Genomic DNA, 24,934 nt, shown 5'->3' on the forward strand with positions numbered 1-24,934 from the left:
CTAGGTCGTGATCCCAGAGTCCTGGGATCTAGGTCCCAGTTGGAAATCCCTGCTCAGCAGGGAGCCTGCTTCTCCTTCTCCCTCTCCACTCATTCATGCATGCTCGCTCTCTCTCTCTCAAATATAATCTTTTTTAAAAAATCAACAGAATAACTACAAAAACCAGAAGTGAATACAAAAAACAAATGACAAACAGGGAAAAATACCTGCAACTCATATCATAAAGAGCCAGTCTCCCCAGTATATCAAGACTTCCTATAAATTAATAATAAAGACCAAAAAATAATAGAAAAATAGGCAAAAATACAAATAGGCAATTTACAGGAAAAGAAGTTAAAATGGCACTTAAACATATGAGAAGCTCAACTTCAATCCTAAGAGAAATGCAAATTAAAGCTCCCCTGAGAGACCATTTTTCACCTTTCAGATTGGAAAAAAAAAAAAAAAAACAAAAAACAAAAAGCAGGTAATACATCTTGTGGTGAGGCTGTGGGAGTATAGATGGGTTCAGCTCTATGCAGGCAATTTAGTACCATCCATTAAAAATACACTATCCATTAGTCCTGGTCACCAAGAATTCACTTCTACAAAACTTAACTTTCACATATATTCATTCATGTGTGAATTCACATTTGTACAAGGTTAATTATCACAATATTTGTACTGTAAACAAATGGAACCGACCAAATGTTTCTCATTATGAGATGGGTTAAGCACATTTTGATACACCTCACAATGGAGTGCTGATATACAGCTATAACAAAAAAGAAAATAGCAGCAACTATGGGTTGACATGGAATGACCTTCAGGATACACCGTTTAGTGGGAAAAGCAAGATACAGCCAATACGCAATGGGTTCCCCATCAGGGAGGTTGGGGCCTGGGTATTTGTAATTTATATTTATATTTTGTATTTATATTTTTAAATGATGTGCTCTCTTGGGCAGTCTCCCCATGTGCACCTGCTACCTGCTGTATAAGAACAGCCTGTGGAGTATGCCTGGGTGGCTCAGTTAAGCGTCTGCCTTCAGCTCAGGTCATGATCTCAGGGTCCTGGGACTGAGTCCCACTGGGCTCCCTGCTCAGTGGGGAGTCTGCTTCTCCTTCTCCCTCCCACCCCGCCCCCATCCCCACTTGTGCTTGCTCATGCTCTCTCTCTCTCTCTCTCTAATAAATAAAATCTTTAAAAAAAAAGGAAAGAAAAGAAAGAAAGAAAAGAAAGAAAGAAAGAAAGAAAGAAAGAAAGAAAGAAAGAAAGAAAGAAAGAAAGAAAGAAAGAAAGGAAAGAAAGAAAGAAAGGGCAGCCCCTGTGGCCCAGCAGTTTAGCGCTTTCAGCCTGGGGTGTGATCCTGGAAGCCTGGGATCGAGTCCCACGTTGGGCTCCCTGCATGGAGCCGGCTTCTCCCTCTGCCTGTGTCTCTGCCTCTCTCTCTCTCTCTTTCTCTGTCATGAATAAATAAATAAAATCTTAAAAAAAAAAAAAAAAGAAGAATAGCCTATGGGTACAGAGAGGTTCATACCACAGGCCCTGTGTGTCTTGGCTCCAGATTGAGCCTCAGCAGAGTGAGCCCCTCTGCTCCAGCCCAACCCACTCAGGGAGGAGAGTACAGGCCCAGCCCATGGCCAACACCCTGTCTAGCTTTGCCTCAACTGCAAGTGGTACAAGTGGTCCTCTGTCCCCTGCCTCTTGGTCATGGTGGCCCCCATTGGAGAGGTTGTCCCCAACAGGCAGTGGTCTCAGAAGATTCCCAGACCCCACCCTGGGCTGTGAACCACACATGGGCCAGCTTAGCTCCCAATAACCGTCTCCAGGCCTGGCCATGGCCTGTGGGACCCCTGCTGGGTTTCACAGAATCCAGGACTCTAGAGTTTACAGAAGATACCCACTGACTCTGGGTGCCTCTGTGTTTCCCTTGGCTCACATGTTCCTTCTTGGCTTGTCCAAAATGGGAAGTGTGATCTTGGGTGTCCTAATAATGTGGTCCCTGAAGCCCCCCTTTCCTGGAGACCTAAACCCGCCCACCACCGCCCCCCTCCCAAGCTACCTTCTGTTCTGTCTTGACTTTGGCATTGTAGAAGGAGATAGAGTCAGGGCCCTCAGGCAGCTCCGTCTGTTGCAGCTGGCTGAACTTGTCCTGGTCATCTTCTCCCTAGGGGAGGCTCAACTCAGCACAGTCCCTTCAGTCTGGCATTGTTAGGTCTACCCTGACAAGACCTGTGGGGGGCATCAGGGCAGCCCCTCGCAGGGTTTGCAAACCTCACGCAGGGTAGTTCAGAACCCCCGGCCCTGTATTTGCCAGACACCCTGTAGCTGCCACCTGGGCAGGATGAGCCACCCCAAAAAGGTGGCAGCAGCAAGTGATGTTTTCTGTGTCCCCATCCTCCATAACAGGGGAGAGACCTGTACCTGTCCATTTGCCTCAGCCAACCGTGGGAGAGGCTGGGAGCAGCCTATACACTGCCATGTTTGTGGAGAAGATAGAGAACAAGAGGTACTGCCCACCACCCCGTGTTCATCCGCTGTCCCCACTCCTGCTCTCATGCCACTCACCAGAGACACGATCCTGCTGATAGGCACCATGCCCGGTCGGATGCTACTACCTGGTTTCAGTGACACTTGTATGTCCTCGGGGATGAAGAAGGACTCATTGTACCAGATATCAAATTCTGCAGGGAGGCAGGAAGACAGCACTGTGAAGTGTTGTTGGGGAGTCCAGGGGGAAGCAGGTAAAGCCTGAGTGGGCCTGGCACAGGCTTACCCTCTGGTCACTTCCTGCTCTGGGGTCTCACCCTTTCCTGTCTCCCTCTTCTGCTCTGAGAGTCCTGGAAACACCCCTGAAGCCCCAGTCCAGACCCAGCCTCTGTCAGAGAGAAGCTCTGAAGCCATTTTTAGAACCCAGATGGCAGCCTTGCCCTCTGCCTCTCGGGACCTCAGGGGGCCAGCCAACTTTCCCGAATGGCACACCCATGAGCAGACGGTGACGACACTGATCCACCAGGTGCTGGCAGTACTGGATCTCAGCCTTGAGGTCACGCAGGTCTTGATACTCAGTACGGTACTGCTTCTTGAGGTCTTTGAGCTTCAGGATCAGCAGGAATTCTTCCTCATCGATGATCATCAGCCCCTTGTTCTCGTACTCGCCTGCAGGAACAGAGGAGGCCAGAGAATGAGGTGCTCACTGGGGGTGCGGGGAGGAAGGCATTCTGGAAAGAGGAACAAAGTGCTGGCAAAGCTCGAAGACGGGGGAATAGAGGAAGGGCAGGGGTGTGGGGCAGGGGTGGGCAAAGCACAAGGAGGCCAAGCCACCAGAACACGTCTCACCATAAGAGGGAGTTCAGCTCAGAGGGACCTTACGAACAGGACTGGGGGGAGGGAGGGTGTCAGGGGAGAGGGTAGAGATGGCACATACTTCACACTTATTTTGTTTGTTTTTTAAAGATTTTATTTATTTATTCATGAGAGGCAGAGAGAGAGAGAGAGAGAGAGAGAGAGAGAGAGAGGCAGAGACACACACAGAGGGAGAAGCAGGCTCCAAGCAGGGAGCCCGATGTGGGACTCAATCCCAGGACCCCAGGATCATGTCCCGGACCGAAGGCAGGCGCTAAACTGCTGAGCCACCCAGGGATCCCCCTTCACACTTATTTTGATCTTAAACCTCACTAGCCAGAGATAGTTCAGCAGTCACCTCAATTAGACGGATGTTTACCTTTTTTGTAAGTTATATACACAAACTGCCACCACTGGCTAGTACCACAAGGTACTTGGGCAAAGTTCCTTTTTCAGAACAGTGTGCGTAAATCTGTGTCATGTCAAGAGGATGTCAGAGGCTCCAGGAGGACAGGGGTCAGTTGTGCTATTTCTCATCTCACTTACAGTCTCTGCATGAGCTTTTAAGATCTGTCAGTTGAGGGTTGCTGGATTAAGACAAAATAACATGGTCTGTGGAGCCATTTACTCAGCCAGCCACTGCCCACAGCACCTTAAAAGCTAAGCATAGGTATCATGTCAACCCAACCAGAGGTGTGTGAGGCAGTCTCCAGGTGCCCTTCCACTGACATTTACTGGGGGAAAATTAAGGTGCATTGTCACTGACACCATTTATGGAGAGGCAATTAGGAATATTGAATTGGTCCCAATTCAAGAAATCTGGAGTGTGTGTGTGTGGGGGGGGGCGGTGGAGTGGCCTTTATCAGGTCCCTCTCCTTCAGTGCTGTGTGAGCTGGTCTGTGTGCTATGGGCAATCTCCACTGTGATCACTGTGACAGACACAAGTCCTTCACAGGGTAGTCTTTCCAGTATTCTGTTGACACGGGAAGGGACTGTGAATACCTTGTATCCTACCTGGTGGGGTGTAGGGGGGGCAGTTTCTTTGATTATTGCCAAGGAAAAAACTTCAAACAGTTTAACCTAAAATGATTTTTCATTTTTCTTTCACAAAACACTAATTAACATGCTAAATTTGCTGACTTTACTGGGCTGGTAAGTGGCTATCAATTAAAATGAACCAAAAAATGAATTTACTTGATCTATTTCCTCAAGAAAGAAGTATTTTATTTGGTATTTTAACAACCAATTGGAAAACAACTGATTTTAAAGGGAAAGAGAAAAAAAAAATTTTTTTTTTAAAGATTTTTATCTACCATTCATGAGAGACACAGAGAGAGGCAGAGACAGAGGCAGAGGGAGAAGCAGGCTCCTCACAGGGAGCCCGATGCAGGACTCAATCCCAGGACCCTGGGATCACGCCCTGAATCAAAGGCAGATGCTTAACCACTGAGCCACCTGGGTGCCCTGAGCAAAAAAGTTTTAGGGCACCTGAGTGGCTCAGTTTAACCATCTGCCTTCGGCTCCGGTCATAATCCCAGGGTCCTGGGATCTAATCCAGCATCAGGTCCCTGCTCCGTGCTTCTTTCTGTGCGTGCTCTCTCCCTCAAACAAAATATTTTTAAATGTTTTTTATACTGAGAGATAAAATTTTATATATTTTACTTTACGTTTTTATTTGAGTAATTTCTACACTGAACATGGGGCTTGAACTCATAGCCCTGAGATCAATAATCATGCTTTTCCAACTGAGCCAGCCGGGCATCCCCAAATGTTAACTATTTTATTTTTTATTTTTTAATTTTTTAAAAAAGATTTTATTTATTTATTCATGAGAGACACACACACACACAGAGGCAGAGACACAGGCAGAGAGAGAAGCAGGCTCCATGCAGAGAGCCCGATGTGGAACTCGATCCCAGGACTCCAGGATCACACTCTGGACCGAAGGCAGGCGTGCAACTGCTGAGCCACCTAGGCGTCCCAAATGTTAGTTATTTTAAAAACAGTATTTAATCTTCATCTCATCCTTTAAAATACCCATTTTCAGGTATATTTTGGCATAACTGATATGTTAGCATAGTATAAATATATATTGCTTAAGACATACAGATATGTAGGGGATCCCTGGGTGGCTCAGCGGTTTAGCACCTGCCTTTGGCCCAGGGCGCAATCCTGGAGTCCCGGGATCGAGTCCCACGTCAGGCTCCCGGCATGGAGCCTGCTTCTCCCTCCTCCTGTGTCTCTGCCTCTCTCTCTCTCTCTATGATAAATAAATAAATAAATCTTTAAAAAAAAGACATACAGATATGTAATAAGTTGCATATTCAAAGAAGGTATGGGTAGGAGAGATAAAGAAATCCTTGGTCCTGTAAGATCTTCACCCTGGAGGTTCTGGGTGGGGGCATGTTTGGAGCTACCATCACCAGCCCTCCTCCATGCCGAGACCCTGGAGGCTTAGCCGTCCGAATAGTGAGTCACGGTGGGTCTGTAGGGTATGAAGAGAGTGGTCTCAAGAATTTGGAGTTGCCCTATGAGAAGTAAATGAATAAAGTGCACATCTCTGACATATCCACCTGGCCAGCAGAAATAAAACAAATGACATCCGGAGATTCCCCAACGGATCGCTGTCTGGAAAGCCTGCCTGAACAGGGCTGTGATTTAGCAGGGGAAAGCCTAGTAACCTCCAGTGTCCAGTCGGGAGAAGGACAGTGGGACCAGGAATGTGAACAAGATTGTGGCCTCTGAACCTCTGGCCTCAGAGTTGGGATAGTTACTCATTAAAATGCAGGTTCTGGGCCTTGCTCCCAATCTCCTGAGTTAGAGCCAGTAGTCAAGGCCTGGAATCTGTGTTTGGCCAGCCCTCCCAGATGAGTCCTCTGCATACTCAAGCTTGAGGGTCCTTAGCCCACAGGGCAGGTGTGAGCACTGTCTGCTACTGGGACAAGGACACCAGGATCAGGGTAACCAGATGAGTACCTTCCCCACACTGAGGTCCCCACTTTCTGAGCCTGAGGGCCCTCACACCACCTGCCTTAGAAGACAAGACTTTGCCAGGCCAGCAGTTGTTGAGGGTTTGGCATAAGGAATGGTCTCAGTGACAATGATTACCGAGGCCCTCTGGTACCCATATTCTCTTTCCCTCCTCCAGCAGCTAGGTCTGAGATAACAAAATAATGGGGGATCCACAGCCAAAGGCTGACTTACAGGGAAGGACCCTGTGGCTCCCCAGGGCTGACTAGAGCCACATGATGACCCAGGTGTGAAGACCACACCCCAACAGGCCCTGCCAGCCTCTTCCATCTCAGTACTCCAAGGCCCAAGACTGCCCCCTTTAGAGCAAGGTGACTCAGCTGGCACAGCCCCAGGCTGCCTTCCCAATGCATTCACCTTGCTTCTCACGGAGTGACTTCTGGAAATTTAGTGCCTCCTTGGTCATGTCCATCTCCCGCTTGATGGCATTGATGCGTTGTGTGGTCTCGCTGGCCCTCTTCCTCCGCTCATTCAAGATGGATTTGTTCTCTTTGAAGATGCGGTTGATCTCACTGCCCCGCTCGTTCTTAAAGTCTTCGAAAGCCACAGGTTTGGGGGGTGGGGTACTGGGCCTAAAGCCAGAGGGGGAGGGGAAAATAGGGCAGCACTTCACTGACCTTCCATCTCCCATGAGCAGAAGGCCAGAACTCCCAGGCACCACCCATCCTGCACTGGAGCCACCCTGTGCATGAACCACTCCCCCCTTTCTGTCTGTCTGTCTCTATTTCTCTCTCTCTCTCTCTCTTTCTCTCGGCATGCAGAGGGCATGTGACCATTGCAGAAAGAGAGGACAGCAAGGAAAAGTGTAAAAAAACAGAAAAAAAAAGCAAAAAAAACCCCACTCGCTACCTATTGGCAACCATACTTCGGCGAATCTCCTTCAGGTATTTCTTTGATAAATTTTTTAATGTTTGAGGTCATGCAGTAGGTATAATTTTGCATCTTAGTTTTTCACAGAGGCATTCCTTCATGCTATAAGGAGCTCAGAACTCTGGTTAAGGAGATGTAAGATGAAGTGTAGGGCAGGGGAACGTGGCCTGTCTGCAACTTCCTTTGAAATGCATCAAAGGGTGCCTGGGTGGCTCAGACTGTTGAGCAGCTGGCTCTTGGTTTTGGCCCAGGTCATGATCTCAGGGTCATGGGATCAAGCCCTCTGCTCAGTGGGGAGTCTGCTTCAGGATTCTTTCTCTCCATCTCCCACCTCCCACTCACTCATGAGCACGCTCTCTCTAAAATAAATGAATCTTAAAAAAAAAAAAGAAAAAAGAAATGCATCAAAAAAAACTAAAAAAGAGGGATGGAGAGAAAGATGGATGTGTGATGAAGTAAGCATAGTAATGTGCTAAATGTAGAATCAGGTATTTGAAGGTATTTGCTGGGCAGCCCCGGTGGCTCAGCGGTTTAGCGCCGCCTGAAGCCCGGGGTGCGATCCTGGAGACCCGGGATCGAGTCCCACATCGGGCTCCCTGCATGGAGCCTGCTTCTCCCTCTGCCTGTGTCTCTGCCTCTCTCTGTGTGTGTGTGTCTCTCACTAATAAATAAATAAAATTCTTAAAAAAAAAAAAAAAAAGGAAGGTGTTTGCTGTACAGTACTTTCAACTTCTCTTGAGTGCTTGGAAATGTTCACTTGCTGGAGAAAAAAATTCTTCATGTACATCCTTGTACATCCCAAGGGCGGAGATGATAATTCACTTAGTGCCTTTTCCGTAATGTTAGCTACTGAAGGTGTTTCCAAAAAATCATTCTTGGCTTTTTAAATTAATGATGGAATGAACATCTGTTTGCATAAATCTCTGTCCACATCTCTAATTATTTCCTCGGGATACATTACTGAACACTCAGTTACTGGCTCATCAGGGAGAGGAAGGGAGTAGCTAGAGGAAGGGGTATCATACTTTGAGAATTTAGGGCCTTTTGAATCTGTTAGTTATTTTTTAAAATGTAAATGTAATTATTTAAATAATTGCTATTTGAAGGGTCTAAAAACAATTCCATGTATAGCTGCATATCTTGGAGGACTCCTGAGGTGGGACTATTTTACATGTGTATAAGCCATCCTGTTGCTTCTTTTTGGATTGTGTTCCTCATCTTTGCCTATTATCCCCTACTTTATTTATTTTTTTAAAAGATTTTATTTATTTACCCATGAGAGACACAGAAAGAGAGAGAGAGAGAGGCAGAGACAGGCAGAGGGAGAAGCAGGCTCCATGCAGGGAGCCTGATGTGGGACTTGATCTTAGGTCTCCAGGATCACACCCTGGGCTGAAGGAGGCGCTAAACCGCTGAGCCACCTGAGCTGTCCCTATCCCTACTTTATTTCTCATCTCTCTGTAGGCACTCTTGACATGTTGAGGATCCCACTCTGGTTTTGAATGATCTGGTGAACTAGCATTAGCTGGTTACCTGGGTGGGCGTAGTTCCTCCTTTGGGGAGTCTAAGGGAAGCGGCTCAGTGCTGGAGGTCTCCCGGTCCCGCATAAGCATGTCTTTGACATCCCCTTCCTTGGAGGATGGGGTCAGCTGGGTCTTAGAGGTGGAGAAATCCAAATCCTTGCCACCCACAGGGCTGCTGGCACCTTCCTTTCTTGCTGAGGTGCTGGGAGGAGAAGGCAGGGAGGCCCCAGGGCTCAGTTATGAGCAGTGAGGTGTCTCTGGTACTTAGGATAGTGACATTTCCAAACCGTGGTACATCAGAAGCCCTACCCCACTCAGTCCGACCTGGCTCACACACCTAGGCCAAAGGCCAAAGAATATGACCGTAAGCCATGCAGATTGGGAAGGAAAAGAAGAGCATTCTTCTTCCCTGCATCAGAATAAGGAGCTCTCCTTCTGCAGTCCCTGGCAGGAGACACCTGGGAAAACCTGGCAGTCTCTAGGTCTGAAAGTGGGTAGACCTGTGGGGTGGGCCACAGGCTCCGGGAGTATCCAGGCTGAGGGGGGCCTTCATCACACAGGCATCCCCGGGAACGAGTGGCAGAGTCCCCACCCAGCAAGACATGTCTGCCCTGCTGCCTTGACCAGCTCCATGAGTGCCCACACCAGCTCCCAGGAAAGTAGATGTCCTCTCTCTCCATGTGACGGCACCCAGGTTCCTCCTTCTCAGAGAGGCAGATTGGACCAGGCCTGAACCATCAGGAGGAGGCCAGGGGCCTTGGCAACCCCTGCTACCTGACTCCTGTCCCTCATGGGATAGTTTTGGCCTGTGTCCTTTAACAAACGATAATAACAGCAACACCACATTCCTATTGCATACTTTCTAGATAGAGGAATGGCATTCACCCGTTTATTTTCCCAATACCCCCCCAACTTTGATGCTACTATTATGATTCCCAATTTAGGGAGGTGGAAATAGAAGCACAGCGAGGCTGTCATGCCTCATACAAGGTGACCCCTTTGATGAAAGGAGCATCTTAGAGCCTGTGTTCTAGTCCACTGCTACCAGCACCTCCCAGGAAGGGTGTCGTATTAAGCGAGCCTTGACACTCCTCTCACCTGGCACACACAAATGATTCTTGCCTGCATGGTGAACTGGGGGTTTTAGGTGACATGAGTACCAGGCAGCTGGGTCACAGAAGGACTCTGGTTAGGGGTGGTTTCCACATGAAGTACCAGAGGGGGAGTGCTAGCCTGGTTTCTCTCTTCTACTCTACCATTCGTCAGTGGTGTGACCTTGGAAATAACTTCCCCTCTCTGAACCTTGGTTTCTATGTCAGTAAAATAGAGACCTCCTATCTCATGGGGTTGCTGTGTGGTTAAGAGGTAACCAGCACAGCCTGGACACCACAAATGTTGCCAGTATTGACAGCAATATGATCAATTGGAACCACCCAGTAGCTAAGATGCTAGGTTGTGTCCTCTCTTTCACCAGCCTAGGAGGGCCAGGACTGAGCAGGTAAAGCAACAGGAAGGTCACTCACCTTAGCTGTTCTTTGAACATCTTCTTGGACTTGGCTTTCTTCCCAGGTTTGGCAGAGAAAGGGGTGACCCCAAGTCCAAAGCCTTGTCCATCAGGCTCACCCACTAGGTGGCCGTCAACATCCATAAGCCCTGCCTGGATAGAGGCCAGCCACAGGGTCAAGGGTTAGATTAAGGGTTTTAGCCTATGGGGGACCCAAGTATACATGTACTCAGGTGGGCATGTTCATCCCGTACACCAGGATGGCAGGCCCAGGCTGCTGGCCTCAGGCTGTCCCCAGCAGCATTATCTCTGACCACCCTACCAAATGCCCACTTTGCACATCAACTCCATCAATGGTCTGATGTCTTGTCTCATGCCATACCCTGAAGATCTTAAGACCTGTTTCCAACCTAACTCCAGGAATTGGTCTTGTTTATGGTCATGTTTATGGTCATGCCTCCAATTTTGGAGATCATTTTGAATTTATATACGGTTTACTCTTGCATGGGCCACACTCATCCTGATGTTACCTTTATCTGTTGCAATCCTGGATCTGCTTTAATGTGGAACACCTGCTGCTTCTGGAAAGGTCTGGGGATGGAAAAATCTGACATGAATGCTGTCAACAAGAAGCAACCATACATACCTTCTGGACTGCAGAAATGGCTGCAAAGTCATTCTTGTCTATAAGGGTGTACTTCCTGCGCAAAGTCAATTCCACTTCCTGTTCCTGTTGGCTTGAGAGAGAGAATGAGAGAACACCTCACACCTGATGCTACACTGAACCCTCCAGAGCAAGAACCAAGTATGGGAGTTAGAAGTCATTTGGGTGTGGCCCCGTGTGATGGAGCCACACCCTCATTATGAACCAAACCAGACAAAACAAGCCCATTGCACACCCCAATTCCTCAGTGTACACACCCACTGTCGAGCCATAAAATCTGCAGTGGCCTCCCTCAGGTGCCAGGCACTTCTGCTCTAAGATAACTTTAACGAGGATTATAAGCCTCATTATAAGCCTTAGGACCATGCTTTCCCACCTAGGTTCCATCATGTGACCCACTTCTGTGATATCACACAGCATGAGCCACTCAGTCTACAGGTATGTCTGTACCCAGCTAAACTACAAATGCCTCCTGAGGTTGGGGTGGGGAGTAGGGAGTAGTCAGGATGCACTGCTCTGGCCATGCTCAGGGCTGGCACTCCACAAGGACCTCTTGTCTAATCAATGAACTCAGGAAATATCTACCATGGACCACTTCCCGAGTTGTCCTTGAATGGAGGGCTATCCAGTTCCCCCAGGGGAGAGGAAGGGCTGGAGGATCTGAGAGCTCAGGGGCCTGGGAAGACCCCAAGGACTCTGATCTGGCTTCTCACCCACAAGAGACAAGGTGTGCGCTGAGAGGTCACACCCTGACCATGAGAAATGAAAATGGCAGCCTGTTGTAGGAGTTAGATTGGGCAGGGAGGGTCCCTCACCTCAGAACCACCCGGAACTGGTTGAACACCTCCTGAATCTGTCTGAGGTTGATGATCTGGAGAGAAGAGAATAAGGCAGAGGTAGGGCCTCAGGCAGCACAGGACTGACGGTGTGTCTATGTGAGTAGAGAAACCAGACTCCATGGCTAACCCTTTGATCATCTGTCTTGAGAATGGAACATCTGAAACCTCCTCAAGAACAGAGAAACAACTGATTGAGTTTTCAGACCAAGTATTTACTGAAGGCTCTAAAAATGGCCTTTCCTAGGGTGCCTGGATGGTCAGTTAAGCTGCCGACTCTTGGTTTTGGGTCAGATCTGATCTCAGTCATGAGATTGAGCCTTGAATCAGGCTCCGTGCTCAATGGGGAGTCTGCTTGAGGCTTCTCTCTCCTTCTCCCTCTGCCCCTCCCTCCACCATGCCTGCATGCTCACACTCTCTCTCTCTCAAATAAATCTTTAAAAATTAACTTTTCTAAGTGAAAATCTCTATAAAATTAAAATGACTCTAGTTCTTGAAAACACTAAGGAAAAATTTTAATAAAATTTACTGTGTTCAGCTCTCCTATTTCTACAAAGTTCCGTTATGAACTTTCACATCTGTGGCCATTGGCTTCCCTCCTGGCCCTATAGACACAAGCATTACCCTTGATGGAGGGTCAGTCTGGGACTAACCCTACTACAAGGCCAGAAGAGCCCACCCCTCAGCTGTTGCAGGCCTGCCAGTTATAGCTGCCATAGTGACAGGCCCAGATGGGGTTCTGCAATCCGGATGAGGGGTTTGCTGGCCTACACTGTAAAAACAGAATGCATCCTCACCCTTCCCTGTACGGCTCCTGTCTTCCTCCTTGGCTTACTCCAACACAGGCCATGGGTATCTGCCTTGTAAACCAGCATGACTATCATCCTTGAATGGCCTTACTCCCCTTGGCACCACTGAGTCCCTGAGTTGCCACAGCTCAGTTAATTCCAGTCTGGTTGAACCTGGGTGGCTCAGTGGTTGAGCATCTGCCTTTGGCTCAAATCATGATCCCAGGGCCCTGGGATTGAGTTCTGCATCAGGCACCTTGCAGGGAGCCTGCTTCTCTCTCTGCCTATGTCTCTGCCTCTTTGTGTCTCTCATGAACAAATAAAATCTTTTTTAAAAAATTCAGTTTGGTTTCCCTCCTCACTATACAGGTGTGGGCACCAAAGTACATGAGGTTGAGCATTTCGCTGAAGTAGCTCAGCAAGGAGACAAGTGAGCTAGGATATGATCTAGGGCAGCCTGGCTCCAGGGCCTGCACTTACACCTGCAGTGATGGACCACTCCCTGTGTGGCCAAGGCTGTTCAAGACTGCTGGCCACTCTCTGGGGGCACACTCATCCTTATAACCCTAAACATGGATGTTGAGGCCTCAATGGGCTGCAGGGCTTGAGGCCAGGGGCCCAGCACCACCCACCCCACACCCACTGCACCCACTCATTGTGAGGTTCCAAGGCCGGCACAGCACAAGTGAAAGTATGCCCAGGATAGGGAGGGGATGTTGGTCCCCAGGAGAGGCTCCTTACGTCAATCTCGTCCAGTGTCCCCTCCAGGTACCTCCGCACCTGGGAGTTGATCTCAGCAATCTGGATTTCATCCATGGGATCGTAGTTCACAAGGGTGCGGTTGGCCTTGGAGGAGGATGAGTAACAGGTCAATAAGCTCCAAACACCTGAGCCCAACAGGGGCAGCAGGGGTCATTCTGAGAGCCAAGGTGGGAAGGTTGGACACAGGCCCTGGCCACCTAAGCCAGCTCCATTCTCTTCACCACTGGGGCTTGGCCAGGTGCTCGAGTCAAAGAGGGACAACTGGGTCTTGAGAGCCACCTGACATGGGCTTGCCACTCTGAGCAAGGGGGCTCTGATGGCTGAGTCTCAGCAGACCCGGTAGCATTAGGGTCATGGGAGAGAGGTGGTTGCCTCTGCCTTGAGACCTCACCCCACCTGCCAGACCATGAGCAGACCCAGGCAAGCCACCAGAGGCCTCCTGTTCCCACCTTCTGCCCTCAGGGCCCTCTGCTGCTTCCCCTTCTTCACTATCCAATCTGCCCCACCTCCCCTGACCTTGACCATCCTCATGCCGTCTGCCCCTGCCCTAACTACCTGGCACCTGGCCCCTTGACCCTCATTCTCCTATCAACTGCCTGCCTCCCCTCCCTGATATTGCACACCCCTGTTCACATCCTCCTACTCTTCCAGTATTCCTGCCCACCCAGTATCCCTGCTCCCCAGCCCCTCTGACCCCCAAGTCTCCCTGCCTACTTGGCCCTCCTACTCATCTGGCCCCTGTCCACCGAGTCCCTCTGCCCACCTGGTACTTTTACCCCAGTCCCTCTAGCAGTCTGGCCAGCCCTCACCCAGACTCCTGCCTCTAGCCTCTTACCAAGCTGTCATGGATAGCCAGCTCCTGCTTGAGCAATGCCAGCTCCTTCTCCAGGTTCTTGACCATTCGCTGTCAGGACACAGAGTTTGGGGTAAGGCAGAGAGGCCACCCTGCCTCTTCCACATCAAGCCTACAATTCCCCAAACTATGGCTGGACATCCAGCCCCCACCCCCCAGGGGAAATCCAGGTGGTGTGATGCCAGCATCTGGACACAGTTCCCTCCCCACTAGTGACTTTGCTCTAACTGGGGTGAATTTAGGGTCACTGGGGGCCTCAATGGTCCCCTGGCCTCTGCCTCTTATAGCAGAGGAAATAGAACAAAGTAAGCACAGGCACCCAGAAGGCACACACCACCAATTCCCAGGAGCTTCAGGATATTTCCAGTCTACCAGGGTGATGGTCTCCTCTGCCTCCAGGATGTTTTCCGTGCACAGGTGTACCTTTTACCCTCCTTCCCAACTGCTGCACAAACACATTACTGTTCCCCGCTGATGATCATGTACATCACCTCCAATTTTTTTGATGCTACAAACAACACTGCACAGCACTTTTGTCCTTATACTTTGTTGTCTTTCTAGGTTTATGTAGGATAACACAGCCCTTTGTGATCTGCTCCTACTCTTCCCCCTCAGCTCATTCTAGTCCTATCAAATTGGCACACGCCCACCTCTGCACAGCCTGTCCCCTCTGCCTGGGATACTCTTCCCCCAGGTATTGCCTTGGCTTATCTCCTGAACCTCCTTCAAGTCTTTGTTCAGAAGCTTCTAAATCAGGCACATTTCAGTCACCCCAGGTAAAACTGCAATCCCCTCCCCACCCCCACACCACTCTTTTCTCAAATCTTGCTCTAATTTTTTCATGGCACCTATCACCAACATCCCCTAGAGCAGTGCTATTTCATAGAACTTCCTGCAATGATGGAAATATTCTGTATCTGTGCCATGAGTTACATGTAGCTACTGAACGCTTGGAATGTCACTGGTGTGACCAAGGAAGTGAACTTTTAATTTCATTTAACTAATTTAAATAGCCCCAAGCAAGTAGCAGCTACTGTACTAGACAGTGGAGCTCTAGAACTTAACCCATTTCTTTATCTTTTTCTTTAATTAAAAAATATTTTATGTATTTATTCATGAGAGGTACAGAGAGAGGCAGAGACACAGGCAGAGGGAGGAGAAGCAGGCTCCATGCAGGAGATCAATGCGGGACTCGATCCTGGAACTCCGGGACCAAGACCCAAGCCGAAGGTAGACGCTCAACCGCTGTGCCACCCAGGTGTCCCATTTTTCTTTAATGTTTTTTTTTTTTTTTTTTTATGATAGTCACAGACAGAGAGAGAGAGGCAGAGACACAGGCAGAGGGAGAAGCAGGCTCCATGCACCGGGAGCCCGATGTGGGATTCGATCCCGGGTCTCCAGGATCGCGCCCTGGGCCAAAGGCAGGCGCCAAACCGTTGCGCCACCCAGGGATCCCTTCTTTAATGTTTTAAAAAAATCTTTCAAGTGAAGTTATGCAGGCATACCTCATTTCATTGCACTTTGCTTTACTGAACTTCCCAGATACTGCTTTTTTTTTTTTTTTTTTTTTTACAAGTTAAAGTTTTATGGCAACCCTGTGTCAGGCAAGTCTGTTGGTACCATTTTTCCAACAGCATTTGCTCACCTCATGTCTCTGCATCATATCTGGGTCATTCTTGCAATATTTCAAACTTTTTTGTTATTATATTTGTTATGTAATCTGTGATCAGTGATTACAACTTGCTGAAAGCTCAGGTGACAGCATTTTTTTAGCGCTAAAGTATTATTTAAGCTTTTTATTCATTATTGTTATTTTTTGGCTCCCCAGTGTGGAGCACAACGTGGGGCTTGATCTCATGACCCTGAGACCAAGACTGGAGCTGAGATCAAGAATTGTTGGATGGTCAACCAACTGAGCCACCCAAGTGCTCCACTGATATTTTTTAAATTAAGGTATATACTTGTTTTTTTTAGATACAATGCTATTGCACACTTCATAGACCACAGTATAGAGTAAATAGAACTTTTATAGGCACTGGGAAACCACAAAATTAATTTGACTCACATTATTGTGATAGTCACTATATTCTAGTGGTCTGGAACCGAATCCACAATATCTCTGGAGGTATGTATGCCTGGATATTTAAAGTGCACAACACGATAATATATATATATAGTGAAATGATTCAGTCAAGTTAATTAACATAGCTATCGCCTCACCTAGTAACCGTTTTTTTTTATGTATGGTAAGAGTCGCTGAGATCTACTCTCTTAGCTATGTTATTAACTATAGTCACCATGTTGTACATTAGATCCCCAGAATTTATCTATCCTATAAATGAGAATTTGTACCCTTTGATCAACATCTCCCTTTCCTCAGTCCCTGTCCCCTCTCCTGGTAACCATGGCTCTACTCCCTGCTTCTATGATCTTTCAGTTTCCATGTATAAGTGAGATCATGTGGTATTTTTCTTTCTCTATCTGGTTCATTTCACTTGGCGTAATGTCCCCCAGGTTCATTCATGTTGTTGCAAATAGCAAGATCTAGACTCACTTTTTTTTAAATTTATTTATTTAAATAACCTCTACCCAAAGTGGGCCTTGAACTCACAACCCCAAGATCAAGAGTCACATGCTTTCCCGACTAAGCCAGCCAGGTGCCCTAGACTCACTTATTTCTCATATTCATTCTCTCTCTCTCTGTCTCTCTCTCTGTGTCTCTCTCTCTCCCCCCAGCAGACCGTCAGCTCTTCGAGGACAGAAATGTTTATTTCTATACTAACACTCCAAGTGCTTCAAAAAGTGTCCAGCACATGATAAGTGCTCTATAGACATTAGGTGAATGGATAAATGATATATTTCTAGAAACAGAATTGCTGAGTCATTTTACAGTTGAGAGATACTGCCCTAGAGTCTTTGAGATGAGAGGCACAAGGGATTTTATGTCGAGAACCTCTGTGAACAGGGCTTCCTTCAGGTGTCCAAAAATGGCCACTGGAGGGAGCCCCTGACAATTGGATCCTGGAACTGGTGACCAAAGCTGTGACCAGTCTGCAGCAAAGATTGACAGAGAACCCTGGCAAACCGGTGGCTCTGTGGCAATTCAGGAACTAGGCCTGAGACTCAGATGACCAGGGTCCAAATCCTGGTTCTACCACTCTGGAAGCCCCTATGGTCTCTTTCAGATAGGCCTCCTATGAAGTCTAAGGGAGAGGCTTGGTGGCTGGCCCCTCCTCCTCTCAGCTGAAGTATTTCCACTTTGAAAAATACATCATGCCCCAGATAAAAAAAAGTCTGGTTGCACTGTTGAGGACCTCTGGCTAGATGACTGTCCAGTGTGGTGCGGAGAGCCAGGCTGAGATTTCTGTGCCAGTCAAGTGATGTGGGGAAACGTGCCATCAGCTCCCAGGGTAACCAGCCTCCATATCAGTAGGAGCTGCTTCTCCTAATGCCTGGCAGACTTAGTGGCCTCCAACTTGCTCCCCTGTACTGACTGGAGAGAAGCTGCTCAGAAACAAAGGGCTGGAGTAGCAGACCTTCCCACCCACACACCCCCCCCCCCCACCCTGCCCCGCCCCGCCACACACACAGAACAATCCTGCCTTATGGAGTCTTTTTCAGGGATAGGGGCACCTGGTGGCTCAGTGGTTGAGTGTCTGCCTTTGGCTCTGGTCATGATCCCACGGTCCTGGGATTGAGACCCACATCACGCTCCCTGTGGGAAGCCTGCTTTTCCCTCTGCCTATGTCTCTGCTTCTCTGTCTCTCATGAATAAGTAAATCTAAAAAATAAAATAAAGATCAGAGACATTTCCTGGATGGAACCAATGCCTTGGAAATAGCACAGACTCAGGTCTAAGTTCCCTGATGGTCAGAGGTCTTCAGCATAAACAAAATGAGGATAATTCAGAAAGTTCTGTTTAAGAAGCCCACCAGGCTAAAAGCAGCTCTCCATCCAGGAAGCTTCTCTAGTTGACACCCCCACACCCCACCCTGTGGCCTGTAGGTGATATCTTCTCTCAGCAGAGAAGAATATCAAGTGTCTCTCTCTGCTGCCTGTTTGGGCACTAGGCTTGCAACTTTCACACCCCCTCACAGAATCGCAGACCACAGAGCAGGAGGTGCACTGGAGTTCATCAGTCCAACTTCCTAGTTCAAAGGTAAAAACTTCAAGAGTCTAAGGCTCAGAGTCTGAACAACTCACTACAGATAGCTGGTGGCAGAGGCGGATGGGAACCCAGTCTCCCCATCTTACAGTCAGCCCCACTGCCAAGGAAATTCCATGGAAGCTACCCCACTGCCTTGAACACAGGCATCTAGGCTGAAGATGACACTAGAAATAACAGAGGCGGCCTGGCTGTAGTCTAGGGAAGGGGGCAACCAAAGTAATTTCTCAGGTCTCTCTCAAGAACACACATTCATAAATGCTTATCATAAAGATAAACACAGTCTCATCGGATGTCGTGGAGACTTGTTTGGCCAGGACTGACAATGCAGATTTCAGAAGAAAAATTACATGGAAGAGCATGGAAATCCTTGCTGTTTGGCACAATTCCTACCCAGCCTGGTTCGCATATGGCAATATGGTGGTCCCGAGCTCAGAGAACACCGAATAAGAAAATTATTTTTTTAAAAAGATTTTATTTATTTATTCATAGAGATGCAGAGAGAGAGGCAGAGGGAGAAGCAGGCTCCATACAGAGAGCCTGAGGTGGGACTCGATCCAGGGTCCCCAGGATCACGCCCTGGGCTGCAGGCGGTGCTAAGCCACTGCGCCACCGGGGCTGCCCCGAATAAGAAAATTAACAAAAATAAATAAAAGCTCCAAGCTACAGAAAAGCATAGCAAATAATGCCATGAAACCTGGGAAGACCACCCCCAAATCCAACTTTAAAAGCATGCTGCTATATTGGCTTCAGGGTTTTTTTGTTTGTTTTCTGTTTTAAGAAAAAAAACACAGTAGATAAACATGAAGCCCCACTTTACTTCACTCCAAGTCCATTCCCCCTGACATCCCAGAGGGAACTCCCAGATTTGGTTTGGTCTTTTTTTTTTTTTTTAACTGTACTCCCATATATCCATTAATAATATTCAGCTTTGCTTTGCACTGTTTTAGACTCAGTGTAAATGACAGAGGCTATCATTTGGCCGGCTACAATCCCACTGGAGATCATCCATGCCCGCAGCTCGAGCCCTGGCTCCTGCCCTCCGTAACTCACTCAGCTACTCTCCTGTTAAAGGCTATTCATCACGGTTCCAACTTCTCACTACATACTAAGCAGTGTGAGCCCTGTTCTGCCCCAGGGGTGTTCACATACAAATATGAAGAATGCCTCCAAGCCGTCCATCCAGAAAGGGACACTGCTGACCTATACAAGTGAGTAAAGGACTAGCTAACATTTACTGAGCATTTACTCCATGACAGCACTGTGTTAAGGGGTTTCTCTCCATTATCTTATTCTTCATGACATCTCTTTGAGAGTAGCTTCTGCTACTTCCCCAATTTATAGGCAAAGAAACAGGCTTAGAAAGAATAAGCATCTGGCTGAGGCTAGACAGCAGATGGAAGGAAAGAGCAGGTTTCCAGGACAGCCTAATGTGGGGACCATAGCCCGTAACTACTGTGCCAGTGGTTCTCAGTATGGCCCCAGCACAGCAGCAGCAGTAGCACTGGGGAACTTATTAGAAATGTCAATCCTTAAGCTTCACCACTCAACCAATGGAATCAGGAACTCTGCAAATGTTCCAGTGACCTTTTCGAGAAGCCCACTTGTGGTTCTGATACCTGCTCATGTTTGAGAGCCACGGCTCTAACTTACTCCCCTCCTCAGGCTCCAAGCCATGGGTTAGCTCCATGGAGCCATAGGGACCATTAATTTTCCTCCAGGATTTAGAATCCAGAAGGTTTAACTGCTTTATCGTGAGCTTAAGACACACATATGCTCCTATCTCTGGTAACCGTGATTCTACAAGCATCCTAAAGGAAAGCCAAATTATTGGTAAATGAGTTTTGATTTTGTAAGATGTTGCCAAAATGCTCTCCAAACCAATTGTATCGATGGCACTCTGGCCAGAAACAGACAAGTGCTCCCGTCTCTGCACATTCTCACCGTAATTCTCCATTGTCGGAACAATTCTAATTTTTGCCAGTCTGAGGGTGGAATTTCACTAAGGGTTCAACTGCATTTCCCTGGTTGATGGTGATGCTAAGCATGCCTTCTGATTCAGCAGCTGTGCTTGCTTAGAGGGATCACACAGGCTGGGAGGAAAGAGGTTTTGTAGTGATAAAACCAGATGAATATGAGAGGTGGCCCTTACTTGCATCTGGAACAGTTAGCTCTAAGAACTCTCATATAGAAGCCCTGGGTAGTCAGAAGCCCTGAAGCCTCACACATGAACTGGGTGGTAACCTGACCCAGCCCTCTCACCTGGGTGGCCCCCTAGGGAGTCTTCAGGGACCCTGAAGACTCTGGCCTGTCCAGGGCTAAAAGGACTGACCCAGGATTGCATGCGTATCTTTAGTTGAGGTGGCAAGGGAAGCCAGTCTTGTGTCCTCGGCAGCAAACCCACACACTTTCTCTACAGTGAGACTCTTGCCCACAAGCCCCTAAGTACCTCAGCATCGTACTTCTCATTGATGGCAGGCTCAGTGGTGACCAACTTCATCCTGCTGGCGAACCGCAGTGAAGACAGCTGAAAAACAGATCACAGACCTCTATGTCTTTGGCCAATTGCTGCAAATAGAGACATTTGCAAAGCAGGTCAAAGGAGTCTACCGGGAAAGATAAATCTCTGCATGTAGACATATTCCAAAGTGAAGTATGGGGTCTCCTTCTTGGGGGTTCCTCCCAAGTCCCTCTGGAGGGGCAGCCAGGCAGGGGTAATTATGGCTAGAAGCCCATGAGGCAGTCACATGAGGAGGCACTTGAGAAACAGCCCCAATGCTGTGCCCCTCCGCACTGTTGTTACATGAGAGGTGGAGGGCTGCTCCCTGGCAGTGGGGAACAGCCGGTGGTAGCACAAGGGGGCCCTGAGATCCCAGCCTCACATCATACTGGGCTGGCTTGGGGCCCTGAAAGGACTCTTCCTTCAAGCAGTCTGGTTTAGTGGTTAAGAACTCTGCTGTTGACCAACTTCTTCTAACTCCTCTGTAAGATTGGGGAAACCTGCCTCCCAGAGCCTGGGAGGCTAATGAAGAGGTCTGTGACATGTTTTTTTTTTTTTTCCTTAAAGATTGTATTTATTTGACAGAGAGAGAAAGAGAGCACAAGCAGGGGTTGCAGGAGAGGGGGAGGTAGGTACCCCGCTGAGCAGGGAGCACAATATAGGGCTCAATCCCAGGTCCCTGGGATCATGATATGAGCAGAAGGCAGACGATTAGCCGACTGAGCCACCCGGGCGCCCCAGTCTGTGACATGTTCTATACAGAAGTGGCTCACAGCAAGCCCTCAGGAGGAGAGAGCTGCTTCTGTATGGGACTGGAATCAAGCTGTCTTGCTCCACACTCAACAGAAGTGTGGCCAGGACTCCCTCACTGTGTTTACTCCCACATATACATGCACTGTCAAGGAGTAAAGCAATATGATCCTTTGACAGGAACAGTGTTAACGGTTTAAAGCATTTGAAAAAGAGAAGCATTAGCTTCCACACTCCATTATGCCTTTGTCTCAAACCCCTGCGGCAACTCTGGGCTCTGTGGGCTCCTTCCTGGGTCACAAACCCCCCAGGAAGGCAGGTACCAGGAGACCTGCTTCCTGTGCGGTGATGACCTCAGAGGTAGGGACAAGGAGGGGGGGGCCTTCCACTGTCTTGGAGGACATTTTTCAACAAGGCAGTCGGAGGCCCAATTTTCATATGGTTCCTCTTGGGGTTCACATGTGCTTTGTTATGCTATGAGACTGGGAGGTTCCTGGAGCCTCCCTCTGGGGATGTTGCCTGTGCGTCAGCAGGAGCTCCCTCCTTGGCCTTCCAAGTCCCAGGACACACTCTCTGGACACAGGGATGGTCCCTAATGCAAGAAACTGGGAGGCCCTGCAGGAACATCTTGCCTTGCAGTGTGCCTGGAAAGGACCTATTTCACCTAAGTGGATTCTCCTGATGACTGCAGCTTGCCCTGAACATCTGCACTTGACAAAACAAAATATCTATGGAGAGCTTTCCAAATCTGCTTTATATATGATGTGTGGCCCTTCAGAGGAAGAAGGGAACCACTGCCAGGGTGCCAAGCTGTGTGAGCTCATGTGTGTCACTGCCTTGGCCATTAGCGCCAATCTGATTGCCTCTGATTCTCATAAGCTTGTACCCTCCCAGGTCACCTGGGTCCTGCAGCTTGGTTAATCGCCCTGAGTCATAACTCTGGCCATAACCCTCTCCTATCCAAACCCCAGGACACCCCAGCAACCAGCCAGAGCCAACCAGAGCCAAGGCGTCAGCCTGGCCACCGGGGCCCACGCAGCCTCCACAGTTTTTCTCTCCCCTTTTTTCCCGTGGCCTCCCCTGTGGTGGCCAGAGATTCCTGGCAGGGCTCACACCTTCAGGCCCACAGTCCCCTCTGCCAGGAGCATCTTTGCTTTCTGTACCGCCTTTAACCCCAGATGGTTCAGGGCCCACCCTCCTCACCCCAGTTTGAGGAAGAGTCCCTCTTCCTCTGAAGGACTCCTTCATCTGGGCCGCTCACGTTCCTTAGGGCCATGGCAAGGAACCCTGAAGCCTAGGGCCACAGATAACTCACCTCTACTGAGCTGCTCTTCCCACCACCCCTCACCACCCTATACACAGCACATGCTTAGCACCTGTCAGCTCCTACTGGCCTTATAACCACAGCCTGGAACTCTGGTGCTTCTAAGATTTTTAATTGTATAATTATGAAGGACAAGAAATCAGCTGTCCTTGGGCCCAATTCACAGGAACAGCACCCCAGGAAGCCTGGCCCTTGCCCTCACACAGGCCCCCACACTGTGCCTGCTTCCTGCCTTGTCTTTTCCTCAACACAGCCTCTGCCCCTTAGTACTTGGTATTTGGATTCTGCCCAGGCCTCCAGCAGCAAGTTTGGCTGATTCATCCCCTGGATCCTTTTCCTCCTGACAATGTCTATGGCTGGTATGCCAGCTTAGCCAGCCTGCAGCCAGCCTTACCCAGCCCTGGAACATATGAGAAGGGATTCCAACTAGGTTGCATGGGCTGTCTTGACGTACCGTCTCTTCTAATTGGGAGGCTTCTCCATAGATGTTCGTCAAGAGGACCATATTGCAATTTCCCCCTGTGGAAAGCAGGACATGGAAAGGCCATAAACCATGTGGGTTTTCTGCCAAGAGATTGCTTTGAGGCTGGTGGAGGTCTGTTATAGATTGAGTGTTTGTGTCCTGTCAAACTTCTTACGTTGAAGTTCTACCCTCCTAAGTGATGGTATCTGGAGATGAGGCTTGGGGGAGGTAATCATGTTTAGATGAGGTCCTGAGAGGGTGAAGCCCCCATAATGGGATTAGTGGCCCTAGAAAAGAGAGAGAGAGAGAGAGAGACCAGAACTCTCTGGTCCCTCTCTCTTTCGTTTCTTTCTCTCTGCTGTGTGAAAGCACCGCAGGAAAGCAGCCATCTATGAGCCAGAGTCTTCACCAGGAACCATCCATGCTGAACTCCGATCTGGGGTCTCCAGCCTCCAGGGCTATGAGAGATAAATGTCTCTTGTTCAAGCCCCCCCATCAATGGTGCTTTGTTCTGGCCACTTGAGCTGACTCAGACAGGGTCAGAGGAGACACACCCCAGCATGTATAAGGCTGGAGGAGGGAAGGGAAGGGGAAAGGCCACTGGACATACCTAAAAGAGAAGCGAGGGCAAGAGCATGGAGTAGGGAGGGGCAGGGCTGTGGGCCAGGGCTTTGCTACTGGCAGCACTCAATTAATAAGCAGACACCCACGACTGTGCCATCAGGCCCAACATGAAAGCCTGGAGATACAAGGATGAAAAGACACAGCCTGCTCCTCTGTCAGAGAGGCTACAGGAGAAGAGAAGGCGGCATGGGTGAGGCCGTGAAGGGTTCTGCCAGGTTTAGGGATGGGGGAAATAAGAAGGTATTCCCAGCAGTGGCAAAAGTTTAAGCAAATGTTCTGAAGGACCAGCATAGCAGGCCGTGGGTGATGGAAGAGGGTACCACACATGCTTCTGCCTCTCCAGCTGTGTCTGGCATCACTGTGAAAAGGCCGCTGGGAAGTGCATGCAACTGGAAGGGAGCCATTCTGTGATCACCAGCAGCAGCTATGCCAGGCCTGTCCCTCCTCCCTGGGGAACCAACCGCACCCTCACCTAACGAGTCCTTTAGGGCGTGGGTGAGCTTGCACTGCCGGAAGGGGATGTGGTCCCGCTTCTGGTCCCCGAGGGCAATGATGGCCTGCTCCAGGAATGACAGCGACTTGTTGATGTAGGTGGCTTCCTTCAGGACTCGGCCCTCAGACTACAAACCAAAGGTCAGTTCCACTCATCACATGGGGAAGCTGCCCCGCCGAGAACACTGCAGGTGGGTGGCCAGGCCAGAACCTCCTAGAGCCAGCTCTTCTTCTCAGTGTCATGGAACTATATTCCATGTCCCGCTAATACTAATACTCCCAGGAATGCCCATGCAAATATTCATGGGAGTGTTCACGTGAACATGAATACTTATGTGACTATTCGTATGAATGCTCACTTAAGAGTGAATATGCATAGGAATATTTGTGCAGATACTTGATAAATCATCCTGTGACTATCATACAGTTAAAAACACTTATATAAATGTACATAGGAG

The 24,934-nt window shown here is 48.8% G+C and overlaps 1 protein-coding gene across 7 annotated transcripts in view; it reads right to left on the reverse strand.

Moving 5' to 3' along the window:
* The window catches only part of KIF9 (kinesin family member 9), a 54,556-nt gene that overhangs the window by 10,094 nt on the left and 19,528 nt on the right, over window positions 1–24,934 (reverse strand). For 5 of the 7 annotated variants that reach the window (XM_041761330.1, XM_041761328.1, XM_041761327.1 and 2 more), the window contains 13 exons: window positions 24,457–24,604; window positions 23,352–23,416; window positions 20,773–20,850; window positions 14,141–14,209; window positions 13,285–13,389; window positions 11,735–11,790; window positions 10,902–10,992; window positions 10,275–10,408; window positions 8,762–8,953; window positions 6,716–6,930; window positions 2,966–3,142; window positions 2,552–2,667; window positions 2,046–2,150 (listed from right to left, as the gene is read on the reverse strand). In XM_041761330.1, the coding sequence (XP_041617264.1) occupies window positions 2,046–2,150; window positions 2,552–2,667; window positions 2,966–3,142; window positions 6,716–6,930; window positions 8,762–8,953; window positions 10,275–10,408; window positions 10,902–10,992; window positions 11,735–11,790; window positions 13,285–13,389; window positions 14,141–14,209; window positions 20,773–20,850; window positions 23,352–23,416; window positions 24,457–24,604 (1,551 nt within the window). Of the gene's footprint in view, window positions 1–2,045; window positions 2,151–2,551; window positions 2,668–2,965; window positions 3,143–5,518; window positions 5,814–6,715; window positions 6,931–8,761; window positions 8,954–10,274; window positions 10,409–10,901; window positions 10,993–11,734; window positions 11,791–13,284; window positions 13,390–14,140; window positions 14,210–20,772; window positions 20,851–23,351; window positions 23,417–24,456; window positions 24,605–24,934 lie in introns of those variants that run through there. The other 2 variants (XM_041761331.1, XM_041761333.1) reach the window with 2 other exon arrangements.

The sequence above is a fragment of the Vulpes lagopus genome, chromosome 7 (genome assembly GCF_018345385.1).
Source record: "Vulpes lagopus strain Blue_001 chromosome 7, ASM1834538v1, whole genome shotgun sequence".
In the NCBI taxonomy this organism is placed as follows: domain Eukaryota; kingdom Metazoa; phylum Chordata; class Mammalia; order Carnivora; family Canidae; genus Vulpes; species Vulpes lagopus.